This window comes from Seriola dumerili, unplaced genomic scaffold, assembly GCF_002260705.1.
Source record: "Seriola dumerili isolate Sdu_G_001 unplaced genomic scaffold, Sdu_1.0 BDQW01000378.1, whole genome shotgun sequence".
Classification (NCBI taxonomy): Eukaryota; Metazoa; Chordata; class Actinopteri; order Carangiformes; family Carangidae; genus Seriola; species Seriola dumerili.
In genome coordinates this window covers 104,357-126,073 of record NW_019174633.1, presented here as the reverse complement: position 1 = coordinate 126,073, position 21,717 = coordinate 104,357, and the positions used below count along the sequence as shown (strand labels likewise).

General features: G+C 41.4%; 1 protein-coding gene across 1 annotated transcript in view; it reads left to right on the top strand.

The window, feature by feature from the left end:
* The first annotated feature begins 1,894 nt into the window (after positions 1-1,894).
* The window catches only part of khdrbs3 (KH RNA binding domain containing, signal transduction associated 3), a 100,248-nt gene continuing 80,425 nt past the window's right edge, over positions 1,895-21,717 (top strand). Inside the window, exon 1 of the mRNA XM_022760950.1 lies at positions 1,895-2,072. Coding sequence (XP_022616671.1) covers positions 1,982-2,072 — 91 coding nt within the window. The 5' untranslated portion in view covers positions 1,895-1,981. The remainder of the gene's footprint in view (positions 2,073-21,717) is intronic.

Here is a 21,717-nt window from a genome sequence, read left to right as displayed (position 1 = left end):
CAGTCACAATCAATTGCCTAAAAGAGTAAAGAGGACAGTTATGCAGCCTCCGGAGATGTTCCTGTAACTGTACTGACCGATCTGAAACACAACAGGTCAGCCGTACCTCTATTAATATACAACATCTGAACATCTAAGCCTTTTTAATACCATCACATAGCTGTGCTCTTAAGGTCAGTCTAACCATCACCCAGTCCACCCCAAAAACATGCATGTCTGACTCATCTGCAATCGAGACAGGCTCTCTCAGCTGATGAATGATTATGCTATTTTCATATATGCATTTGCTGGTTGGATCTGTCAGCAGTTCTCCGAGGTCATTTGGATGCCGACACCTTGTGTTTTCTATATCTAATGTAATTATATGGGAGACAACACTGGAAAAAATACCTGTAGAGAAGGTTTTGCCCTAAAACAGTCAATCTAGTGACTCACTGTGTCTGTCTAGATATTCTACCAGCATATTTCATCAACTATAGTAATGCATATAAAATAACTTCCCCGCCATAGTGGTATCTGTGTGATGCCATTCCAGTCCTTTCTGCGTGTTTGAAAAGGTCTAAATGTATTAGGAGCCATCAAATTATACTATATTGTTTTTCTAAATTAAGGTAACATGTTGAATAGCAGGCTTATCTCAACCACGAAAATACATGCTCCTCTAAAATAAAAGCATTAAAGCACTCCAGCTATTTAGGGTGTCACTTAACTTTATGCTGCTTTTCTGCTTTTTATTATTATTTTGCATAGCAACCTTTTTTTTTCTTAGATGCTGAAGCTAACATGTCATATCTGTGAGGTTTCAGGTTGGATGGTACCTTTAAAGTTGAAAAACAATAACTTATACCACCTAGGCTGGATTACCATCCTGGCAAAGCAGGTAACTGCACTGGGGTCCCAAAACTCAAGGGCCCCCAAGGGTTTTTGGCAAATTGACTATTTGTAAATCTGTTTGTGATTTTGCACGTAAAACAAAGCGCAACATAAAATGGACACTGTGTTATTACCTGATCTTGTTGCCCTGTCTCTCAGAGGAGCCCTGTGTCAAAACCTAGTCCTACAAGCTTTATTTGTTTCGTTTTTATTGCGCTCTTTTATCATATACGAGCTACTGGTGAGTTTCCGGGTCAAATCCATGTGGTCACTGAATCACTTTGTACTTACGAGCAGACGTGGAGGTTCTGGTGAATAATGTCAGTGGTGACATCATATAAACAGGTTCTAGCTTTTTATCCAAAGCAATTCACAAAGCCTAGTTCTGCTGCTGTGCATCTTCAAAAGGACAGGGAGCTACAGTGAGATGAGAGAGGATTGCAGTAACATTACATACACGCTTTGTTGGTCTTGATCAGATGCAGCTACTTTTGCCCCATAGCTCAGAGTTTGTGCATGGGCCCCCTCCCCCCCACTGCCCCTCTGCTCATGGGTGAGTCTATGATAATATGGTAATGGCGGGGACTCAGCACCGCGGACAGTTCCGGTGTATCGCTCCGCCCCCTCCACCCTCTGCGTGTCGCGCGCGGCGACCAATAGCTACAGCAGCGTCAGTTGAGCACTGGATACAACAGAGGGAGCTTCAAAGCGCCTGTCCACCCAGAGAGGAGGAAGAGGGAACCTCGGTCCGGCTGTGATGCGTAGCGGGGCTCTGCGGGCTGAACAACACTTCGATGGGATAAACCCTCCCGGTCACATTTAACGGCTCATTGTTGTCTGTTTGTAGCGTGCGCGCGTGTATGTGTGTGAGTGTGTGTGTGTGTTCCGCGAGGACCGAGAAATGCTCTTGTAAGCGCGAGCGTGAATGACATTAACGCCTGCGGTTTTGCTTCACACAAATATTTGGCGGTGCTCTAACTTGGAACCGTTTGAACGTTGAGTAAGTTTTGTTTTTGTTTTGTTTTTGGGTTTTTTTTTTTATTTTTTATTTTTTATACTTGCATTACATTTGAGTCGTTTTTACTTTGAGCACAAAGTCCAGGACGACATGGGGAGCGAACAGTACTTGCCGGAGCTTATGGCAGAGAAGGACACGCTGGATCCGTCTTTTCAGCACTCCCTGCGGCTACTGGATCAAGGTAAATGTCCGTGGTTAAATACTGATGTAAACAGTTTAGGCGTGTGAAGACTGTTTGGGTCTACAACACAGAGCTCAGGTTTAACGCTTGGTGCTGGGCTCCAGGCTACACCACACCAGCAGCCTTCCCACTTCAAGTTAAAAAATAAGAGGTTTGTGGGTCTACTTACAATTTCCTGTTTGGTCACACTAACACAAAGCGAGGTCCTCTCAGCATGGTGGCAGTTTTGCTAAGTTGTTATACAGCAAAGATATCACAGCCAGCTTTCTCCCATTTACCTGTAAACTGAGTAAAACAGGGCATGTTTGACTGAAGACTCCACCTGCTCCATTAGTCATGAGGAGGGATACAAACTTTTTCATTTGAGCCACATGAACAGAAACACACAAGAGCATAAATAATACAATCCTTTCTGCTGGCACATACATATGGATTTTTTTTGTTGTTGCTGGCACAAACAAAAAAATGTTGAAGGAAACTGATGGCAAGGTGAATATTTGTGCAGAAGCCTCCCTCCTCCCTATTTGAAATGGCATAACATGTGATTATAGCTTACAGTTTATGAATGGAAGCAGCAGCGAAACCTCTAATCACTGAAGGCACTTGACATCCCAGTTTTTCAGGGGGATGCAGTCATCTCTATCCCGTGCAGACACGTGTAAGCTGTGGTGCAAGTAGTGGAATAATCACACTCTTATTCAAATGTACATGTGTTTCCTCCTTTGAAGAAGTGGACGTGACTGAAATGGAATTTTGAACGGATGGAGCAGCAGCAGAGGCAGCAGCAGCAGCCTCCGCCGCCGCCGCCGCGCAGACGCTTTAATTAATCCGTTGCACAGCCCTACTGCTTTGAAGCTGTCTGAATTTTTGCAAACACTTCTTCAGACGCAGCCCCGTGGAGCTCCTCATGTGGGAAGTGCACTGTTATAGCATCCAAGTGCATCCTTCAAGCACCACTCATGGGCTTTGTCTGGATTCAGGCAGACTGCTGTTGGCTTTAACAGTAACAGACAAGGAGCATTAGTTCACTGTAAGCAGTCCTGCTGCACTGTAACTAATTTTGATGAACCTCCAGATGCAGCTGCTGCACGAGCTGTTTTTATTCAGACAGCCATGTCACTTCTAGTTGCTTCTTCCCAAACTTGGGTACCTCAAGGGATCCTGAAAGGAAGCTCCTAAGGGCCCCTTAGCAAAGTGAGACATGATTTAATTTTAGTGTTGTTTACTTGCTGGGGTTTACCAAAGTGACAAATGGAGTTACTTTTCTGATTGCACCGTCATCTTCTGAACTTTAGGGCTGCAGCTAATGTGTATTTCATTACTGATCTGATTATCTGCTCAGTTAATCAATTAAGCATAAAGTGTATAAAATGCTAGAAAATAGTGAAAAGGGTCCCTCACAGTTTCCCTAAGGCAAGGAAACTTTCTTTGTATTGCCAATTTCAACAACAAGGCAATTCAAAGTGCTTTACGTTTAACATAAAATGCTTTAAGACAAAATGTAAAAGCAGCATAAAGATGATAAAAAATATATATATATTTATTTGATTTAATAAAAGGCAGAGGCAGGCAGAGAAGTCCTCAGCCTTGATTTAAGAACTGAGGCCAAGGTAATGTCCTTAAATGACTTGTTTTGTCCAACAGCCCAAAGCAGAGATATTGAGATAGAGAGAAGCAGCAAATCCTCAAAACAGTGCAGCAAATATTTGGCAATTTTGCTATAAAAACATGACTTAAAAAAATTGTTTATCAAAATAGTTGGCAGTTAATTGACTAATCATTTTATCTCAAAGTTTATCACATTATCATATCGTAATCCTCCTCTCTGATATAATCAGATTGAATCATATTTAACCAGCGTTTGTGTTCATATTAATTGGAAATGTTGGGAGATTCAGCCATGAAAGAGTTTGGCATTCCTGCTGTGTCCTCAGATAGCCCTCTGAAAAAATTACTGTAATCTACTGGTTTAGAAATGAGGCACGTTCTTCTCTGTCGTGTTGAGAATGAAATATGTAGGAGCAACGATTCCAGTTTTAACCCTCATACATTGTTTTATGACCTTTTCGACACCGTCATGTGTAGAACGAAATAACTCTACTCTCGTCTATTCATTCAGCGCATGTTGCAACGAACCTGACGATATCGGTAGCAGATTGGAGTCTTGTTTGAAAGAACAGACTTGAGGTTAAATGCGTTTTTGTGCTGAGCTGATTCATGTACAGTGAGGTAAATTCACTCCGGTCCGTGAGGCGGATAAGGCTTCTGTTTCACTCAGCACTTTTTTGTTATCAGCTGGTTTCGTTATTCAAATCTGGGTTAGTGTCTTTCCTTTCTAAGAACACATACCCCCCTCACTGACAGAGAGAAGACTGGAGCACTGAATACTTAATGCCATTTGAAAGACACTTACCAGCCGCTTTCTTGACAGAGTCTCTTAACGTCCTTTGTCCACATTGCAGGTCTTTTCTGTAGCGCAACGGCAAATATTGGCCATTCCCCAAAAACGGAATAAAAGTGATGGAGCACTTAGAGAATGAGCCAGGACAAGAATTTCAGAGTAAACGTTTCCCCCCGGCGTTTTACATTCAAATAGTGTTCACCTAACACAAGTTCCTGATGTAACAGTTCCAGTAAAGTTAAGTTTGTGATATTTCTGGTGGGGGCAAAGATTGCAGTTGGACACCATCGCAAGCAGCAGAATTAATCCGTGACATTTTATGAAGTAAGCAGAACTCTGCGGTGCACAAAATTTGGCCGAAACAGTCTGCCACAACTCCAAAACTGTAAATACTGTTATCTCTCTCTCACACAACAGATGGAACACGATGCAGCTTAATAGAGCACTTCTTCTGCCATCTTGCTGATGAGTTCTGGACTTGATTATGCAATTGGCAGGGGGGGATGCGGGGAACAGAGCTAGAGTAACTAGAGTTACTGCATGCAAACGGCAAATATGAGATTACTCTTCCTCTGGAGAGACTTCCATTCAGGAAAAATTAGGGGAGCATTGTGTTGGAAGCTTGGGGACAGGGCGGGCTGCTTTGATAAGTCTGGGCCATTCGCAGAGCTCCTCTCCCACAAGGACCATATCTCTGCCCCTGTGACAAGCCTCATACAGTCAGCAGCAGACTCTTGGAGCTGGAGAAATATCTTAAGCCAAAGAGACAAGCAGGACCAGCAGCGTACATGGAATGAAAAATCCTCAGCAGCATACTAATGAGTGGCTTCGAGGTACGGAAACACCTCGGGTGACATGGAGTGCATGTTATTCACATGAAATCAGTGCAGCCCTACAGTAGATGGAGGCTGCCAATAACACACATTTCCAATATTTCAGTTATCTTATTTATTTATTTTTGAGCCTGAAAGTTTGTTCATGATCATGAAAACACTGAATCTCAACTTTAGGACTGTCGCTTTTAATTTTAATTTGAAATTACAGTTCAAATGTGGGGAAAAAAATGAAATGACCTATATTCAATCTGACTTATTGCCTGTCCTGTCGCCCTCAGTCAAAAGTATTCAATTAGAATTCAAAGCGGTCCAGTTAGATGTAATTCTCCTTGAATGAAAACGGGCTGCAAGAAGTGACACCTACAGGACACAAGGCTTTTGGAAAAAAATGTAATGTAGTGCTTGATTTTTACAAAATGAAATAAAACCTGTAGCTTGACTTTAACAGTTTCAACCAGTTTTATAACAAACAGTCTCAACACATCTCTAACAACTGAACGGCTGTAACACCTTTTTCTTTACCTCCTCTATCCCACCTTCCCTACTTATCTCTCCGACGTTGTCTCTCAGCATGTGTCTATGTGTGTGTGTGTGTGTCTCGATCACTGACACAAGTCGCAGTGATTGGCTGAGTAGCGTCACGTGACCAGTGTCGTAGCGGCTAAAAAAAAAAAAGCTCCGCCGTTTAAAATAGAAACGCTGCATCAAAATTTAATAATTTGCAATAATTTATAGGTTATATGTCTGGGTCTGGACCCAGACTGTAGTCCACCTACTAGTGACCTCAGCCAGTCTGAAACATGGTGGAGAAAAGTAAGGCTGTTTGCTGACTTTGTAAATTGCCTTAATGTTAGAATGAAGTGAACAGTATTTCCATCGTGGGTTTATAGGTACATGTGTTGTGTTTGAACTGATTTGATTGTGTTCGCTCATTATCATTTGAAGTAGTTTTTTTTTTTTTACGTGACGGCCTTAGTCTAGGTAATGGCTTTTTCTAGTCTACATTTTTGAGGCTCCTGAGATCCGGTTGAAATCACAAGTAAGTGGACATTGAGTTAAGATGTTTTTCGGTTAAATACTTTTAGATTTTATCGATTTTGTCAATAAAATGTTCAGGAAAAGAAAAGAAAAATACCCATCAGTTTCCCAAAGGTTAAGAAAAGCTTGTTTTGTCCAATAAAGAGCCTTAAAGCCAGAACAATGCAATTCAGAATGATAAAAAAAAAGTGAAAAAAACATCACTGATTATTTACTTAAATGCTCACGTCCAATTGGCTAATAGACTCTGTGATGACAGATGTGGTTCAGCATCCGAACCACCCAGGAGGATAAACATCTCAAAACTATTGAAGTTGTATACGGTGAAAATACAGTCCCACAGGGCCGGAGTACAGAGACGATGATACATCAAATGGAAACTATGGGCAGCTATCAACGTCGCTGCCAGTCGTTTGACAGAAACGATTTCTATAAAATGCTTCTTGTCTGTGGAGTCGGTGTGCAGGTGTTACTCTTTTCATCGGTGCTGATTTCCAGTTGTCTTCAACCTACACATGACATGTGTAACCTCGCTGATTAAATTTTCCCTGTTAGGCTCCAGATTGAAGTGTTCGGCTGTTTGATAAAAAAAAAAAAGCAAGAGAATCAATTACATTCAGGTTTATTCTTTGCTTGATATTACAATTTTGTATTTAATGTTATCTCTCTGTTTCACTCCTTCCTCATTCTGCAGACGCAGTGTGAGAAACATTGCATATCTATTATTATTATGATGATAATTTGATTATCATAGCTGTTAAGACTTTTATCATTTAAATAGAATTCAAATTGCTTCAAAGTGTAATGAATTGTGTGGCTCTCTGAGACAGATTGCTGTAAACAATACCGAATTAAAAAATGTAAAGTGTCTCCGTGCACCAGATTCATTCTGTTTTATTTGAGTATGTGGATGCAGAGCAGCATGCAGCGCGCTCTGAATGTTGCAGGACCTCTGGCCCAGTTTGGACTTTGTAAACCTCAGCGCTGCACATAAGCCCCATATCTAGTGCTTTTTAATTGGACATTCCACAGCAGGAGCCTAACACAATGTTTGCATTACATTAGGAGCCTCAGCCAGCTCTCCCGCAGAAAGAAAAACAATAAAAAAGCACCTACTATCTGTACAGAGGAGGAGGTGTGGGGAACTATCCTTATTTCAGACGTGATGCCCCATTGTTAATTCATACATTTCCATCTCATAAACAGAACAGGGAGGTATTTTTAGCCGTGCTTGAGTTTTGCCCCAAGTGATAGCAGTTCCTGGGTTGGAATGCCCAGAAGTGAACAAAAATAAGCTTTGGCACAGGATCAAAGGCAGAGATATCGTTTTGTTGGGGAAACAGTGTTTGATAGTGATAATGATCTGTGGATCTGCGGCCGGCCGACACACTGAGCCACACAGAGAGGCGGAGGCGCAGCCACAGTGGTGAACCTGGCCGAGAGCTGACCGGTGATTTGACCCGGAGATGTAGTGAACTTGCAAGTGAACTGTAAGAGGGAAGACGGGGGGGGGGCTCCAGAAACCCGCTTTGCATTCAGACAGGCAGCGGAGGGCTGCCGAGCGGCGCCGTGGCTAAGAGGTGTTTGCAGAGCTCTGTCTCTGCTTTTGCTGCAGCTCCCACCGGAATCCACGGGTGAAATGTCGGCCTGAGCTAACACTGGCAAACTCCGGCTGTAAGACCCAACAGCAACACGCTTACAGACGCGACGAGTCTCACGGCAGCATTGATTTCACTGCTAATGAGGATTGCATGTTCCCACTCGATATGGAGGCAATAACGAGCCGATGATGTTGTCATTTAGCTGTTTCCTCACCCAGATTCACCACTTGATGAGCTTCGGTACAGTTAAAATGTCAAACCTGGAATATCAACATGAGTCATATGTGTTGGTCTGCATGTAAACAAACAGACACTGTAATTATTGTTATAGGAAGTAATCAGATATATCCTAACACTGCTGGAGGAAAGCCATGTACAGTCAGCACAGTCAGCTTAGATGGGCACCATTGACCCTGTCTAACAACTGGAGAGCAGCCAGAAAAGGGAAAGAAAAGCGGCTGAGATGAAATGAACAATTAAAAGCTTGACATGTTCTGTGAAAATACTTGAAGGTTCACTAATCAGGAATTTTATAGATTTAACATCTTTCAGCTCATTGTTTCGGTTTTGAAGCCCACAACTCGACTGACTTCTTGCACTCCCAACAATCCCAACACTCCCATGATCCTCTTTTCCAGCGACAGAGAAACAATCACCATAACCATTCCAACTGACACCGTGACTCATATCACAACACGCAACATCTGCCAAAATAATCGCAATATAATTATTATTTTTTTTGCATATTGTTCGGCCCTTTGTTTGACTATGATACGTATTTCAATCTTAAGACCAGTGGCAAAAACCTTTTCAGTATTGTACATGTTCATAACATCAAGCATTGAAAACTGCCAAGTAGTCAAAGTTTGCATTAATAACCAGGTCCAATCCTTCTTTAGTCTGCCATATATATATGTTTTGATCAGATATTTCCTGACTTAACGTATTCATTTAGACAGTATTATCTAGGTAAAGAATCGGTGTATAACTGCAACATTAAACAACAACAGGAAACGAGACATTAACAGTGATGCACTGAGAAGTTATTAGCTTAGCATATTTTTTTTTAACAAAGAAAGAGATTGTGGAAACAAGCATGCTTATATTCTTCAGACTAAGGTATTATAGAATAGAATATTAAATAATGATAATATATAATAATATATATAATAATTATAATTCAGATATAGTCCATTTGAACGTTAGTATTTAGTAACATTTCTCTCTCCCTTTATGTCCTTTCCTGGGCCAGGAACCAGCACTTATTAATTGCATTTGCTCCTCTCCAGCTGTTGGTCCATTGGTCTTTTCTTGCGTCTCCATCCTCCATCCATGCAATCCCATCACCATACCGCTCGCATTCAGTCTCCACCTGGTGCAGAACCTGCCTTTGGGCTCAGCTTGTGGATTTAATGTTGAGTCTGTCAAATTTCCATGTGGAACATGCTGCTGTGGTATAAATGCTGCATTCATATTTCAAATGCCATAAAGATGTGCACTTTCTTCCTCCACCTACGTGCATACATTGCTGAAGGCCTGCCTTGAGCTCTTTGCTAGGACAGCTGTCCAAGAGGAGACTGTAGCGGCCAGCCGGGGCATCTTAAATAATGCAAACTGGACTTGTTAGTCAGGAGTTATGCTGAAAGCCGATATTCCACATCTCTGGTAAGGAGATCATTTAGAGGCGCGTGTTGCTAGGTCTTTGGTTCGGCTGCCAATATAACAATACAAGACTTTTTGTACTTGACATTTTTCTTTACTTGGTGCTAAAACCTTAGTGTTCACCTTGACCAGGCAGTATAGATCTTTAATTGCGGGGCAGACACTGAAAAGAGCCCATACCCTCACCTCAACCATATAACCTCTGCTTTATCCCTCCCTGCATCTCCTCTGGATCCATTAAACATCATTTTATTGGATGATAATGTGCTGCCCGAGACAGGACGCAGACAGACTAGGATTACACTGGATTAGTTTGAAAAGCAGAAGAAACCACCAGACTATCAATCTGTTTACTGTGCCTGAGGCTGAGAGACAAAGGGAGGTGGGGATGGGGAATAGAAAGCGAGGGTAGGAGTGGTGCTGCCAGGGCTGCAGTGAAAGTAAGAGTCTCTTTCCCCCTGGGAAAGGTTATTTGTAAAGGGATTGTACCAAAGTCAGTTACAAAAGGGAAAATGCAATCGGGGTGGAGAGGTGGGGTGAGGTGGGGTGGGGCAAAAATGGAGCAGTGGAATAGAGTGGGGGCTGAAATCGAAAACAAAAGAGGTTATGGGAGTGCTGTCATAGATGTGTTAGTGATAAATACAAAAGTTCAGACGCCTTAAAAGAAAATATAGAAACTCCCAGCTACTGCTGAACCCTGCCTCAGTACCATATTTAAACCTCAACCGCATCCTGTGTAACTAAAACACATCCTCGGTGGGTGTATACTGTACGTTTACAGGTTAAAAGCCAGAATGAGTGGCACATCACTGTCGTTACTGCCCCGATTAAAGACAAGTGTGATTTCCCACTCCCTCAAAGGAATCGGGGAGGTGTAAATTCATTGCTTATTCAGTTTTGACACTGAGGAAGAATTTCCAAACACAGCCTGCATCCCCACACTCATACAGTAACACCCTTTTTTTTTTATAGGAAAAGTGCTTTCATTTTTGTTTGAGATTCAGTGGAGAATGAGGAGTAATTCCAGCTCAGTTTCTTATTGCCTTCACTAAACTGCACTCTTACAGTTAATATTTGACTTTGGAGCTTGTTTTTTTTTTTTTTTTACTTGAAGGGGTCCTTTCTGCGCCCCCTGCCTTGATCTCCCTGTGACAGCCAACGCTTCCCTTTCCCTCTTCTTTATTTATGTCGTTTTGTGTGGTTGGCACCTCTATAGAGAGGATTGCACTGGATTAGCTTCTCCGCCTTCCAAACTGATCCGATCCATTTTGTGTAATCCAACTCAATTTAATTATGTTTATCGTTCCACCTCGCTGGTGCCGAGGAGCAGCAGCACACCTCTACCGAGATAAGCCCGGGGACCTTGTGCCTTTTTGCTGGCAGAGTGTCTGCCTAAGCCTGTTGCTTTATAAACAGATGGTGTAAGTCACCTACACTCTCAGTAAATACTGTGTTAGGTACAATATTATGTTTCAGAGCTCCCCTCAAACATCACTGTGAGATAGGAAAAAACCATCCAAGGTTGAAGATCATAACCTCAATTTTTTTTTTGTTGTTGCTGTTATGGGAATTTGTACAGTTTAGGAGGCTCTCCATCCTTCGCCCCCTCTGATGTTGGGAGAATTAATGTGCCCACTCTGTATACAGTCCTCTTTATTACTTCTGTGAGTCTAGTCCTTGGCATTAGATACCAAAAGCCCACAATAACAGCCTAAAAATAGTTTTTCAAGCACAGTAGGGACAGTTCAAGGGCTCACAGATATCCCGACCTGACTTTGTATTTTGTCTGAATGTAGCAATTGTGCAGCAAAACTAGTTAAATGTATTTATATAATTTGGGTACACTCAAAAAAAAAAAGAAAAAAAAAAGAAAAAAGAAGCCTGAAATGGATGGAAATCTTATATAATATGCAATTAAAATACATAAATCTCTTATGGTTTTCTGGGTGTACTGATCTCAGAATTTCTATAAGGGAAGAGAAAACGCCTCAGTCTCAGACACCGAGCAGCAGAGTCGTGAGGATAAAAGGGAAGAATAGACCCTGCTCTGTTTTCTGTCTTGAATGCTGCTCCACCGTCTGCACCACCTCAGTCAAAACTCGGGTCTAATACCCTGGGACTAATCTGTTATTTCAGACCGGTTCTGTTGTCAGGAAAAAAAAAACTGTTTTGTGTTATTTCTTATTTTTTATTCAGTATTTTAATAGGGGAGTTGTGCTGAGATATACTGCACTCTTTTATCAAAGGAACATTGTTAAAGCACAGCACACGCAGGAACTAAGAGAACAGAAAATTCACATACTGGATGTGATGTAGAACATGCATATTGCAAATCCCATTACGAAAAAATAAAAAACAGGACCAGATTACATTTTTCTGTCACCATACATACAGTGGCTCCAGGAAGTATTCAGACCCCTACACCATTCGCTCACTTTATTTTTAATTTAAAACTGATAAAACTGCCATTTTATTCCATCAGTCTACACTCAACAAACCGTAATAACAAAGTGAAAACATGTTTTTAGAAATTTATTAAAAATCTAAAATTGGAATCTCTCATTTACCAAAGTATTCAGACCGTTTGCTGTGGCTCCAGACGGTGGTCAGCTGCTTCCTGTTTGTTTTAATTATCCATGACATGTGCCTAGAACCTTACTGGAGTCCACCTGTGGCAAAATGAATTGATTGGACGTAGTGTAGAAAGGCACTCACCTGTGTATGTAAGGTCCCACATTTCACACTGCATGTCAGGACAAAAAAACCGAGCCATGAAGTCCAGGGAACTCTCTGTAGACCTCCGTGATAAAACTGTGTAACGAGGCATAGATCAGGGCGGGGGGAAGGGAGGGGGGGTATAAAACCATTTCAACTGCTTCGACCGTTCCCAGGAGCACAGTGGCCTCAGTAATTGTGAATGGAGGAAGTGTGTACCCATCAGGACTCTTCGGAGAGTTGGCTGTGTGGCCAAACTGAGTAACCGGGTAAGGAGGACCTTGGTCACAGTCGCTGTAACGGAGCTTCAGAAGAGATGGAGAACCTGCCGGGAGGACGACCATCTCCGCAGCACTCCGTCAATCAGGCTTTTATAGAAAGACGAGATAAGACGGAAGCCACTTTGAGTAAGAGGCACATGACAGACCACTTAAAGGACGCTGAGAGCATGAAGAACTAGAATTACCATCTTACGGATGAATGCCTCCCCCACTCAGACTAGTCTCAGGTTACATCTCTGTTTATCCAGAATCATCATCAAGTATCAACCATTTGTGTGAAATTTTGTCATAATTGCTGTGTGTGTGTGTGTGTGTGTGTGTGTGTGTGTGAAGTCTTGAATAATGGCAAAAAGGTGTGCGGTCACGCTGACCTTGACCTTTGACCTTTGACCACCGAAGTCTAATCAGTTCATCCTTGAGTCTAAATGGAAATTTGTGCCAAATTTGAGGGGATTCCCTTGAGGAGTCCCCGAGATATTGCGTTCACAAGGCCAATAAAAACGTGTTTTTGTGAGTTCACTGCGACATTGACCTTTGACCTTTCGACCACCAAAATCTAATTACGCGGTCCTCGAGTCCAAGTGAATGTGCCAAAGAAGAAAATTCCCTCAAGGCGTCACTGTCACCGGGGCGGGAGGCATGAAAAAAAGATTCTTTGTTCTGATGAGACAAAAACTGAACTCCAAACACTGTCCGGCGAACAACAGGCACTGCTCATCACCTGGCTAATACCATCCCTACAATCAACCATGGCGATAGCGTCATCATGCTATGAGGGGGGGGAGGGGCTTTTCAAGTAGCAGTAGCAGGGACAGGAAGACTGGGTAGAGAGCGTAAAGAGACCTGAAGAAGGCAGTTCACAGACGCTTCCCATCTGCCAGGAAGAATTGGATAAACTGTCCAAATCCAAGTTTGTAGAGACTTAATCCAAGAAGACTCCGAGATGTAATTGCTGCCAAAGCTTCCACTGCTTCTACTGTAAGTAGTGAATTGGGGGTCTGAATACTTTTGTGAAGAGATTTTGTCCATTTAAAACAAAATCTACAACGTAATAAAGTGCAAAAAGCGAAGAGTCTGATACTCTCTGAAGCCACTGTTCATGTAAACTGACATTTTGATATTAATGGAAAGAAACAAAACGTTTTCCAGACGTCATTACCACTAACCATAAACCATTAACAGCATTAATCTTCCTCGGTGCGTTTAAGTATTAAATATCCCGCTCACCTTTTTGAAAACAGAAAAAAGAAAAGAAAAGAAGAAGCACAGACTTTGGTGGCGGTGGACATGAATGTTTAATGAGCGAGGGCGGTGGGATACCAGTAAATGAAAGTTAAGTGCATTTTCTGGGTTTTTGGAGCAGGCGAAGTTATCCTGTAATGTACTGAGAGAGGAGGAGAGATGGATGCTCATTTACCACCAGTGCCAGGAGACCTTTCCTCGTGTCCTGCTGGGCTGCTTGCTTCACTGTGTCTCCCGTCTCTATTTTAAGAGCCTGATATTAAAGCCTAATTGTGTTCAGAGTTTTTAGGGACATCTCCCTCTGTTTCTTGTTCCCCTTTTCTTTTCTTTTTTCTTTTTTTCCTCTCCTATGGCATGCCAACAAAATCTTTTAAAAACAGAACACGATGCAAAGCTCAGTTTGTAATATATATGTTTAGGACGCCCACTTTATTGAATAATCTCATCTCCTCGTTTGCAATTAAGGCACAGCGACCAGATGCAGCATGTACACTGTGTTTTGTGTCAGCCTGTTACCGTGTCACTACTGTTTGCAATTGGCTGTAAAACATTCATTAAGTCTTATAGGCAAACCATAAACAAGGGGTCAAACCAGAATATACAACCCCTCATAACAAGCCCAGTTATCCACTCTCTCCTCGGTAATAAAATCATACTGTCGCTGCTGTCTGTTTGACACTCCAGCTGATGGCTCTCATGTGCTCCTTCACTGTGCCATTTGGCAGCACCTCTTGTTAAAGTTTGACTTAGGATTTGCCCAATAACAGGCTTGTTATAGTTTGACCTGGAAGTGTGTCTCTCGTCTGTCCGTCTGCTTGTTAAATCTCTGTCTCTCGCAGCCATCATTAGTCTGCGGGAAATGTTTGGGGATTGTATGGAGTCTTTTTTTTTTTTTTTTTGTATATCATCGACAATAAAACAATGGCCTCACAGCATAGTGTAAGTAGTGCACAGCTCTCACAAAAGAAACAGATTGGGGGGTTTTTAATGATGCAGACCTTTATTTAAAAGCCACAGCTGCTCTGCAAACAGAAATTATCTGGGCAGAACCACAGAACTGTAGTTTCTTCTTATTTATATGTTGCTAAACAATGAAAAAAAAGTTTAATATTATATTGTAACTTCACAATATTTAAGGAAATACAATTATTCCAAAAATAATTATGCAGGACTTTCCTAGAAACAATGTCAGTAATTACAGAGACTGAATGAGGCAGCTACATCATTTGAATCGATTACACTTATTGCCCATGTTGTTTTCGTTGCGTTTGACCGATTTGAAAACCTACAGGTCAGAGTTGTGCTGGGATTGAGTTTGGTTAACTTCATTAACTCCATTGTAAAGCAACCATTGATTTCTGGACAAAATACAAGTGATGAAACCATGAAACGAACACAGCAGCTTACGCTTTCCATAAAAGGACTAGAAACAATGTGTTTGTCTCACAGTCCTTTCTGACTCACCCCAGCAAAAGAACTGTCAGCCCTGCGGCCATTGTTTTCTTCTACTGAAGACACATTTTTAAAAACATGTCATGAATATATAGTTTAATTTTCATCATCATCATCATCATTAACCTTTATCTATTCTCTCACGGATCCATTGAGGGGCTGAGGAACATGCAGCGTAGTCCAGTCCTGAGAGCGGCTTTGATAAGCACCTACAATGAGCTCTATTAATGAAGTGAGGTAATGTGGTAATTTATCTAAGAGTGCTTTGTAAATAAATAAATAAATAAATAAATAAATAAGTACATACGGAGCTGATGTGGCTTCACAGAGAGAGGACCAGCCAACCTTTTCATAGAAAGTGCAGTGACAGGTACTGTAGGTATCCCCAGTAATAAATCTTAGAGCAGAGTCGTATACAGCACCTAAAGACTCCTTTTTCAACTGTTCATGGGAAAGCAGGTTCTACTTTGTTTTTTTTGTTTTTTTTTTACAAAAGACTATGTAATTTCCTGAAACCGCTGGACAATGTTGTTTTTATCAAACGTTACTCAGACAGGAGGAAATAGGGCATTTGTTGGGGACTATTTTCAGTTGAGGATTAATACAGATCTGGTCCTCTAGTTAGTCTTTATACCACCAGAAGGTGTGGTGTATGTGGGATTGAGTCAAAATTAACTACTGTGTGTGTGTGTGTGTGTGGTAATGAAGAGTGAAGCTCATTGAGCTCTATGGCTCAGAGGAGCTAGAAGATATATCTGGCTTCGGATACACAGACAGTATTTATTAGTAGGATCAATCAGGTTTTTATTTTTTTATTTTTTTTATGGGATTTGTTGACAATATGGAATATATAGAGTATACATAGATATATTCATTTCTAAATATAGAATATCATTAATCTTATCCTTGAAGTAACTGAAATTAATGACTCTGTATTCAAATTTCTTTTCTTGATTTAAATTGATCCAAATGTTTTAGTTTTGCAGTGCACAGCATCTCTGTCACTGAGAGACTTCATGAAGCTAAAACTCCAATCACTGCAGCTGTAGCTATTTATTAGGCAGCTCATTCATTAGTGACGGGACCGTAAGCATTACAGCTCAATTCTTCTCTGTCATGTGTAATGCATCTCTGGCAAATATGATTGTAATTACAGCGAGCGTGCAGTCCACACAGTCGCCGCCTCCTGAGCCGGCGTGTCGATGGGAGGCTGCAAGAGGGGAATGGATGGAAATCAAGTTTATAGATCTGTGGTTCACGCGCGCCCATCCCCTCCCCTCCCTCCCTCCACCGAAGGGCCCTGGGTTTTAATTGCTGCCTGACCGGGGGGTTGGTTCTGTGTGAAGATGGGCCGCATTGATACGACAAGTAGGGGGAAGGAATGGTTTTCTTTTTCTGTGGTTGTTGTATTGACAGCTTCTCATCCTGGAGGAGCTGATAAGAACACGAGATCCGGGGAGACACACAGAGGAGTGGATTGCATTTCAGGGCCAGGAATCAGAGCTGTTTTCGGGGGCTAGAGCGAGCCTTAGAGGTCCTGCGCTGACGGCCATATCCAGCGTCGGAGGACACAGAGGCGGGTTGAAATCTCGCAGAGACGAACAGTGTAACTGCAGCTGAGGGAGGAAAACGCCAGAGCAGGTGGCACGCATGAGCGAAGAGCTCGTAACCTTGTAACATAAACGAAACAGCTGCGTGCACGCGGAGCATTATATTCAAAATCAATGAGCGAAAGTGCATTGATTTATAAAACAAAACACAAACACGGGGGACCTTTGTGCGTGCTTTGTGTTAGGTCGCAGTTTCAGCGCCGCTTCATTTACTAGAGCATCTGCTCAGAAACAAAGGAGTGTTTATGTTGGGTCCCCATGTTTTTTGAGTTTGGTTTTCTGTCATTAGTTCGTCAAATTATTGAGCTTAATTCACTTTTTATGAGCTTTTAATGGTAGAAAGATGTGAGCACTGCAAGTAATTGTTGAGTCATTTGTGAGTCTAACTGTATAGTCGTTTTGTCGTTATATAACAGTTTTGCTAATAAGCATTCATAACCCATGTAAGTGTTGAAGGCTGATATCAATAATTTTGTATTGTTGCTGCTGTTTTGTTTTTTTTTTTTAATTTATTTTTATGCCATTTCTCATCGTTTGAGTTTGATCATGTTTATGACACATATTCCATTTTATTCTTTTCAGGGCGGAAAAAAACCCTCTGAAAACTGTTTTCAGAACATCGTGACACTGAAGTGTAAGATAAATGAAGTTACTAACAGAATAATTAATCAAGTGAACAGTTTTGATTAAAAATATACGACGGGAAGAAAATAAAATTTCACTGCAGACCCGCGATCCGGCTGATCCGGCTGCGCTCTGGGCACGGAGGAGCCCTCGTATATCAGGGCGGGATCACATCACTGATCAATATATGATGTGTAATAAAAGCCAAATATCTAACCCTCGCAACAAAGTGACATCATTCCAAACACTTGACTTATTCCTCCTCTTACTCCTTTACACAATGCGTCTGAGGCTGGAGAACTAACAGTGCTGTAGGCCATAGATCTCAGTGTAGAAGTACATTACCCCCACTGAGCTCCTCAGGTCGCCCAGTGAGAGATAATTGTGACCCCCGCTGAGAGGGAAGAGCCCAACTTACAGGAGCCACTTTCCATTCATCACAAGCCGCTCGTTTAAAGCCTCTTCCTTCAGAGTTAAAGTGGTAATCCTGGGCTTGGTCCTATGATGTTTTTTCTTATAACCTTTTCCACTTTTGGTGGTTCTCACAGTTAGCAGTAGAGGTCTTTTTTCAGTTCGCGGTATGCAGGAATTAAAGTCTGTGGTTCACACAGGAATCTACAACCTCTTCTGTGACATATTGTACCTTTACCTCGGCTGCCAACTTTGGAGCCTCTTTGGCTTTTTTATTTAGATTATAGTATCTCAGATATGGTGTGTCAATATTTAAACCTAATCTTGCATGACAAAATGAGTCCATATTGGAATTCTTTGTGTGCAAAAAGCATATTTGCAATGCAAACTTTCTATTCAAAATCTACTGTTTTAGCTCAGAAGTAATGTATTCCTGATACGCATCTCTCCTGCTTTTTTGTATTCATGAATAACAAGAAATTACCTATGTAAGGCAAGTCTGCCAGTATATTTAGAATATTTAAGGCCCATATATACTTTAAACCATCCAGTTGAAGAGCTGGGATTTGATTTTGTGTAATTTTTTGTTTGATGCATATTTTTACTCTTTAAAGCAACTTTTGCAAGAAGAAATAACAAATTCTTCCTCATACAAATAACATTTCTCATAAGCAATAACAAAAGGCCCCCATGCTCAATTCATTACATGTTGTCATTTTGCTGATAAAACCTTACTCGGTCTGGTATGACCACTTGTTTATGGTGGCCAATGTTTGCAAACAAGAAAAGATAAATGGAGTTTACTTTATCAGTTTACTGACTTTATGACTGATCTGAATTTGTGCTACTGTTGTGCTACTAAATTTTAGTCTTTACCATTGACATGTAAATGACACTAATTACATAAACTCACCTTAAAATTATGTTTCTCTTTCAAGAGCACTAGTAGATGATCCTGTTCCCACTTTTTTCAGCAGTAAATTATTATGAAGTAGTATTGTATCGCATCAAAACGAGCTGCTTAACAATCATTTCACAGCTTCGCTCATACCTGCCGACACACTCCCGTATTTCAAGGTAATCTCCTGTCGACCTCCCATTTTTTTTGCTTCTCTTGGGAAAGATTTCCAGTGCCCTCGACCTTTATTATAAATAATCGATATACACTGATCCATTCCTTTTTATGTTTGTCTGACGTTTTCCAAGTTGCCAGATTGTTCTATGAAACACAAGCTAGACACACAATCCACACCCATAGATTTCAACCCATCTGTTATCACAACCTGGCAACGAGGCAGGACACTTGACTGCGGAATTAACTGTCGTTAAAACAAGTGAGTTTAACTACACTTGTTAATTTTATGTTCATGTAATGTTTATCTAATGATAGTACTGATTGATGTGATGGAATTTAAATTAAAACAATTTAATTAACCTTGTCTTTATTATGTAGCTTTATCATTCATTTATTTACTTTAAACCTGAAAAAAAAATAGGTATGTCTTAACACCAAGTTATTTATAACATTTAACATTTTCCAGTTTTACACTGTGAAGAAATTTCATTCTGACACAACGCAGACCACATCCCCATCTTAACTCCCATGTGCTGCTGTAGGCCACTTTCCACCCTCACTGTAGCTGTATTATTCACTTCCAGTCTACCTACTGTTCTCTCCGCATAACACAAATAACCCCCCCGGCAATCGGTAGTGTCTGCCTCATTATCATATTTATTTAAAGTATCGTATGACCCATTTCATTCCAACATGGGTTCCTCTCGTCATGATTGAGTAGTCCCGTATTTAAGGGTAGTCTCCAGAGATGCTGCTGTGCATAATGGGAACATTACTATTAAGCATAGTCACAGGCCTGTCCTTGTCATTAAAATGAAAAGAGTAACACTTGCTCTATTCCCAGCTAAGAATTGTCTTAGGTTACAATGGCTGCGTTATTACAGATTATTATTATTACAAACTGCAGAATTTAAAAAAAAAAAAAAAAGGAGCCTTCTGTCTTTCTGTGGAGGGAATGTTGGAAATCCAACTCACTCGATCAATGATCTGTCATGTAAGCAATATGAGATGAAATACTGAATATGTTTGCCTGGTGGCTAGTGATATAGTATATAGAGTCATGTTGGTGAAAGCAAAGGGCTGCGGCGCTGCCCTTTGTAACGTGACCACTCTAATGGACCACATCTGATGAACGGTCATGATTGCACCAATAGTACACAAAGAAATCTATCTGATTGCCAGGTATACACATCACTGCGAGCCTTAATGGCCGAATCTGTCACTAAACGTCTCGAGCTCGTTCACAATGTCCACTGGCCTGTGGCTGGTAATGGAAGATTAATAGCAGGCTACCGGTCCATCTCTGATCGGAGTTATCGAATGGTTTCCCTTGGATATGTTTCTCAGGTCTTGGCCACGTCTGGGCCGTATTGATTTGCCGCTTGTAAATTTATGGTTATGTTTCTTCAATTTGCACAAAGGCAAAAACATTGTTGTCTCCGCTGGCATCAGTCATTGACTTCCTGCAGATGTGGCTGCGGCAGTAGGTCTCAACTCTATCTGTCCCTCGGTCCCGGAGGGTCGGGCCCTCTCCTTTCATGACAGCGTGAATGTCATCGCTGTTATATTATACATCTAATTGACTGTGACCTTCTCAGTGCTTTACATTTAGTGAATGTTTATTGATAAGCGTTGCTAGCTGTTGCTTTAAATACGGTACATGCTGATGTGATATGGCTATCTGCACTGGGGGGGGGGGGGGGGGGGCACAGAATCACTGCTTTGTTGTTTGAAATTATTCATCTGATTTCCAGCAAATAACATCCAGACTGTCATGCTCCTTGAGCTGGGGGTGATGGCTTGCTTAGGATTGTGTTATAGGCTTTTGGAAACCAAAGCCATAATGTTTTCCTTTTTAAAAACCTAGCCTAACCCACTTGGCCTTATACTGCCAAACCTTCGCCTCAAATTGATTTAACCTCAGCTCCAGCTTTAGCCTCAGATTTAGCTCTCTCCCAACCTGGCAACCCCCTGTCCCGCCCTCTGTCCCCACGCTGTCTTGTTTAGCTTCAGTGCACCAGGTTTCATTACCTCTGCCTTAGTCAAATGGCTGGGAGCTCTGGACTGATATTTCAACTGAGACATAATTAATGAGATGTGCATGTCTGGTTCTCTCTCCTCTGAGCAAAGCGCTGTAAGACGTCTGCTGGGACTGAGCACAGCGGCTAAGAGCAAGAAGAGGAAGAGGAGCGGAGTTTTACTGCAGTTACTGAGGTGCAGCAACACTAGAACCACAATAACAAGCAACTTCATGTGTGCTGCAAGAGGAAAAAAAAAACAAAAAAACTGCAGTGTCTTTGAATTGGTTATACTCTGTATATTTTTTCTCTTACCTAACACTAGTTGTGCTTATTCGGGTCAGGACTTTGAAACTCATCCATCAGCCCGATGCTCTGGATTCATAGAGAACATACTGTGCTTTCTATAAGATTGCCTTCAGCACATGAATTTCTAAGCATAATCTACTGTATATAGTGCTGACTTGTTTATAAATGTAGATTCTAATTCAAATAGTAAACACCACAGGAGAATATGTTGGCAGTCTTAGGCGGAGCATTAAAAGCCCTAAGGTTGGAAATGCCTCAAGGCCTGTACCGTTGCTATGGTAATCAACGTCCAAATCAATATTCAAATGCTGCTTTATTATCATCATCATCATATTTTTATTATTATGCATTTCCACTGACATCCCAAATT